At 37.9% G+C, this 5,706-nt stretch overlaps 1 protein-coding gene across 1 annotated transcript in view; it reads right to left on the reverse strand.

Annotated features, from left to right (window-relative positions):
* Positions 1 to 1,122: 1,122 nt before the first annotated feature.
* HS3ST4 (heparan sulfate-glucosamine 3-sulfotransferase 4) overlaps positions 1,123 to 5,706 on the reverse strand; it is a 101,634-nt gene continuing 97,050 nt past the window's right edge. The window contains exon 2 of the mRNA XM_027126583.1: positions 1,123 to 1,201. Within this exon, the coding sequence (XP_026982384.1) occupies positions 1,174 to 1,201 (28 nt within the window). The 3' untranslated portion in view covers positions 1,123 to 1,173. The remainder of the gene's footprint in view (positions 1,202 to 5,706) is intronic.

Below are 5,706 nucleotides of genomic sequence, written 5' to 3' on the forward strand. Positions count from 1 at the left end.
GGTGGGATAGGGAGGATGGGAGGGAGGCTCAAGAGGGAGGGGATATGGGGATACATGTATACGTATAGCTGATTCACTTTGCTGTACAACAGAAACTAGCACAACATTGTAAATAAAGATATTTAAAAAATAAAATAAAAAACCCGAAAAAAGTTTAAAAAATAAAATTTAATTTAAAAAAAGCTAAGCTTCTACCTCAAGAAACTAGAAAAAGAACAAAATAAACCCAAAGCAAGCAGAAGAAAGCAATGATAAAGAGCAAAAATCAACAAAATTGAAAATGAGAAAACATGGAGGAATCAATAAAATGAAAAACTGCTTCCTTGAAAAAAATCAATAATATTGGTAAAACTCAAGAAAAACTGGTGAAAATAAAAACAGCAAAGCCAAAATTCACCAATATCACAAATGAAACAGGGGATACCACTACAGATCTTACAAACATGAAAAAAATAATAAGGAACAACCATGTACAACTTTACATTCATAAACTTATCAACTTAGAAGAAATGGACAATTCCTCAAAAACCACAAGCTACTAAAATCAGTGAAGATGAAACAGAAAGTTTGAATAGTCCTATGACCATTGAAGAAATTGAATTCATATTTTTAACACTACTGAAAAAGAAAATCTCCAGACCTAGGTGGTTTTACTGGAAAATTCTACCAAACATTTCAAGAATAAACACCAACTGTACATAATCTCTTCTCAAAAATAGTAGAAGAGGGACCACTTTTCAAATCACTTCATGAAACCGGTATTATTTTGTTTAAAAAAAAGAGACAAAGGCAATACCAAAAAGAAAAATACAGATCAATATTTCTCATGAACTTAGATGCAAAAACCTTTTAAAAATATTAGCTAATTCAACAATGTATAAAAAGAATTATACACCATGACCAAGTGCGAATTACTTCAGGTGTGTAAGGGAAATTGAACAGCATCCCATAAGGGCTCTCTTAGGATAGGAAGCCCCAGTCAGTATCCAGTAAGTAGCATCACGAAAGGAGCCTGATTCAGTCACACCGCTTTGCTACCCAGAAACCAAACAGACACAGACACCAGAGTTTTAACAAACAGAGAAGTTGCTGACTGGACTGGCTTGGTCCCCAAAGGCCCTTTGCATCCTACCTGAGGCTGTGGTCTCCTTGATCTTCTAATGCCAACCTAGGTCATCCTCTTCTCCAGCTTGAGAAAATACTGTAATAACAATAATAGTAACTAACAATTATTAAGTGCTAGTGGCAAGCGTTAGCCAATGAAAGAAGCTCATTAAACATTGTTTCACTTCATCATTCATGTTACGTGATCAAAGGACCCCAGAGGACATAAGGGCAAACAGAATAAAACCCTAGAAAAATGCTGTGCGATTCTGGGGCAAGTAACAAGCTGGAACATGACTGTCCACATTCAAGGATAAATTTAAAAGAGAACGAACACCACCTCCACCACCACAAGAGGCTTGTGAAAAGAACGTGGAACTTTGAAGGAGGATTTAAACATAACATACAACAAGCAGAGGAGGATCATATTTTCAAGAAAAACTGCTCGGGAAATTTTAGATACCATCTGCTTTTCACTCTCAAGGAAATCATAGAAAACACAGACCCTGTAAAATAAGAGGAAATAATAAGGCAAGTTACTGCGGGAAAAATAAAAGAGACGCTGATAGAGTTAGGGAATTAATTCAAGGAAAGAAATAACAGTTCACAGAACTAAAACATTAAAGGGGCTAAACAGCTGAATTGACACTCCAGGAAATTTCAACACCTTGTTGAGCAAAACAAATTGAAGAAGCTCTTTCTGAATGCACAAGAAAAAGGAAAGGAGATAAAATTAATTAGAAATGACTCTTATCGTGGTTCCTGTAAATATGTTGATGACGGTGAGACAAAATACAAACTCAAAACCCTGAGGAAGAACATAGGACCAATGGGATAGAAGCTATATGACCACAGCCAGGGTGATCACAGTTGGTCCTCACTTCCTACAGATGAGGCAGACCTTTTATAAGCTGCATTCTGCAGATGAGCAAACTGAGGCCTTAATAAGCTAGGTACCTGCTCAGGGTTACAAAGCCTGGGAACAGAGCTGGAATTCACACCCAGAAGCTAGTCTGCGTCTAGAGGGAGGGGTGAGCAGGGGGGGACAAAGAGACAGAGAAGAGAAAGTGGGGGCACAAACAGAAGGAAGCTACAAACTACAGAAGGGAAGAGTTCATTTACGAACCAAAGAAAAAAGTGAAAATACAGCCACATCTGGATACACCTTGATACCGCGCAAATTGGTTCCAGGACCCCTACCGATATACAGCGCAGCAAATACAAGTTTTGCTTTTCAGAACTTTTTGGATCCCCCATCCACTCACCCACCCAATGTTTCCCCATCTGAGGATGTGGAAGCCTCGGATGAGGAGGGCCAACTGTATGCAGTTCTGATGAAAACCCGTTGCAACCAGGCGACTGTACATTCGGGTAAGTTGAAACTCCCTGTGAAAGCAACAAAAAAGAAACTCTCTTGACAGAAATTGACTGAGAAAATGAAGCCCTCACTGATGACCTTTCATGAAAGAAAAGAAAGTCTATAAGAAAACTCAATAAAATGAGGAATGAATTAAAAAATAAAAATAAAAACCTCCCTTGTGAGGAAGGCGCGTCATAAAAGCACCAAAGTCATGAACTGCGTGCTGAAAAATCTGCACATAAAATTCTCGTGACCTCCAGCACCTAGCACAGTGCATCACCTGGAAAATATTAAGTGCTTGAGAAACATGAGCTCCATCATATTCAGTGATGATAGGAAGGCGGAATTCTCATTAAAGTCAAGAACAGGAAAAGGAAATTGTCTCAGTTTTTCTTTTAACATCATTCTAGAAATCGTTGGCAATGTGAAAATATAAGACGAAGCAATACTGGATAAATTTTGGAAAGGAAGAGGTAACTATAAGATTATTTGTGGATCATACATACCACTAAGAAATCCAGATTCCACTAAACTTATTACAATCGTTCAGTAGGGGGTCCAGGATACATATCATTAAATTATTATATGTTTATATATTAAATTATGCATATAATTTAAAATCTTCTAGCTTCCCCAGATGGCAATAATATCCAGTCAAAAAACATAATACCCGATTACCGCATTTACAATAGCAACAAAAAATGTAAACACCTTGAAATAACTTTGTAGAAAAATGCACACAACCCAGATGAAAAATATTTACCCTTTGATGGAGAATATAAAGCTAACAGAATACACTGTTATATAAGCCAAGTTCTTAGATAGGACAACGCAATACTGTATCAACTGATTTTAAGTCCTTACACATTGACCTACAAATTTAATATCACTGAATAAAATCCCAAAGTGATTTTATTTGGAACTTCACAACATTATTCTAAAATTTATCAGCAAGCATAAGAAGATCAGAATAGTCCAAAAAATACTGCAAAAGAATGAGAAGGGGGAAAGTTGCAGTTTTAGAGAATAAAATATACAGTGACAACTTAAAAAAATTGTTCCTGAGACCATAACAGAGGTAGATCAATGGAACATAATTTTTAAAAAAGAAAAGAAAATGACCCAAATATATATGTTCAGTGCACCCTAAAGATATCTCAGATATGTTTTCATATCAATGTTTTCAAGAAATAAACTTAGATAAAAGACAGGCTTAAACCACACCTCAAGGTTTTACACCAAGATAATTTGTAAATGAATGAAAAATTGAAAAATAAAATAATAATAAACTGAAGAAAATCGAAGTGAATATATCCGTCATCCTTCCCTGCTTTGTTTTTCTCCATAGCACTCATCAGTTTCTAAAACATTATATCAGTTCTTTATTATTTCGTTTACTGTCTAGAATACAAGCTCCAAGAGGGCAAGATTTTTAACTGTCTATCCCCAGTGCCTTGGAAAGCTTCTAGTATGTAGTAGCTGAGCAAAAAATGTATGAACAAATAATATCAGAAAAAAATATCAGAAAAAATAAATGAACAAATAATATCAGATTATGAAAAGTACATGAAGGAAAAGAAATACGCATAAAAGGCAAATTAAATTTTTCTCTTCATCAAAAAAGGCAAATAAGGGCTTCTCTGATGGTGCAGTGGTTAAGAATCCGCCTGCCAATGCAGGGGACACGGGTTTGAGCCCTGGTCCGGGAAGATGCCGCGGAGCAACTAAGCCCATGCGCCACAACTACTGAGCCTGCACTCTAGAGCCCACGAGCCACAACTACTGAGGCTGCGTGCCACAACTACTGAAGCCTGCACACCTACAGCTCATGCTCCACAACAAGAGAAGCCACTGCAATGAGAAGCCCGCACGCCACAACAAAGAGTAGCTCCCGCTCACCGCAACTAGAGAAAAGCCCACACGCAGCAACAAAGACCCAACGCAGCCAAAAATAAAATAAATTTTTTTAAAAGGCAAATAATATGATTAACGGGTAAAATATCTCCAACCTTAAAAGCTGACTGTCTATGATTGAATGACCAGCTTTTATAGAACAGTAAGAATGAAAGTGAACAAAGATGACGTCCAAAAGAAAAAATGCTAATGGCCGATAAACATTTAAAATGTGTAACATCACAAAAAAACAAAGAAATATTAAAAGTGAAACGTACTTTGTTTCTCCTCCGACTGGTAAAGAGTGATCACACTCTGTCTTTGCCCAGTATGTGAGGAAACTCTTAACACCAGTAAGCAGAAGTAAATTTTGGTACGATTTTTCTGGAGATCAGTGAGATGTGTCAAATTTTATATAAGCATGCACATTTACCAGCAATTCCACTTCGAGGAAATTGTCCTACAGAAAAGCCTGCACAAATACAGTATTCAGACGAATAGGAACACAGATTTTTGATGCACTGCTATCATAATAATAAAACTGCAACAACTTAAATGCCTCTGATATCAAATAAGATGCACTCTGCTGCATACGAAGGTGGGTCAGAACTACATAAATACTATCTGTGATAAGCTGAGCAAAAGATAGGAAGTTAGGGGCTTCCCTGGTGGCGCAGTGGTTGAGAGTCCGCCTGCCGATGCAGGGGACACGGGTTCGTGCCCCGGTCCGGGAAGATCCCACATGCCGCGGAGTGGCTGGGCCCGTGAGCCATGGCCGCTGAGCCTGCGGGTCCGCAGCCTGTGCTCCGCAACGGGAGAGGCCACAACAGTGAGAGGCCAGCGTAATGCAAAAAAAAAAAAAGATAGGAAGTTAATGAACAGTATGGGTGCCTTGTCTGTGTGTCTAAACAACAGTGGTTCTCAAACTGTGGTCCCCAGACCAGCAGCAGCAGCATTATCTGAAACTTCTCTGAAATGCATATCCTCAGGCCTTACCCCAAACCTACTGAATCAAAAACTTTAGGTATGGAACTCAGAAATCTGTGTTCTAACAAGCCTTCTAAGACATTCTAATGCACAATAAAGGTTGAGGACCATTGGTAAATCTTGAAAGATAGACACCAAACTGTATATAAAAGCTGTCTTGGGGAAGAGTTTCATGGGAAATTTCATTTTTCTCCTTTATATATTTCTATATTCCAACTGACATGTATCACATTTGAAATTAGGAAAGTTATTTCCATCAGAGAAAGAAAGAGGGGGAGAGAGGGAGAGAGAGGGAAAGAGATTGAGAGAATAGCGTGACTGACCAGTAGAAAAATGGACAAGAAATTTAAATGGGTGATGAC

This window comes from Aethalodelphis obliquidens, unplaced genomic scaffold (assembly GCF_003676395.1).
Source record: "Aethalodelphis obliquidens isolate GAN/ISIS:26980383/991018 unplaced genomic scaffold, ASM367639v1 scaffold30, whole genome shotgun sequence".
NCBI classification, from domain to species: domain Eukaryota; kingdom Metazoa; phylum Chordata; class Mammalia; order Artiodactyla; family Delphinidae; genus Aethalodelphis; species Aethalodelphis obliquidens.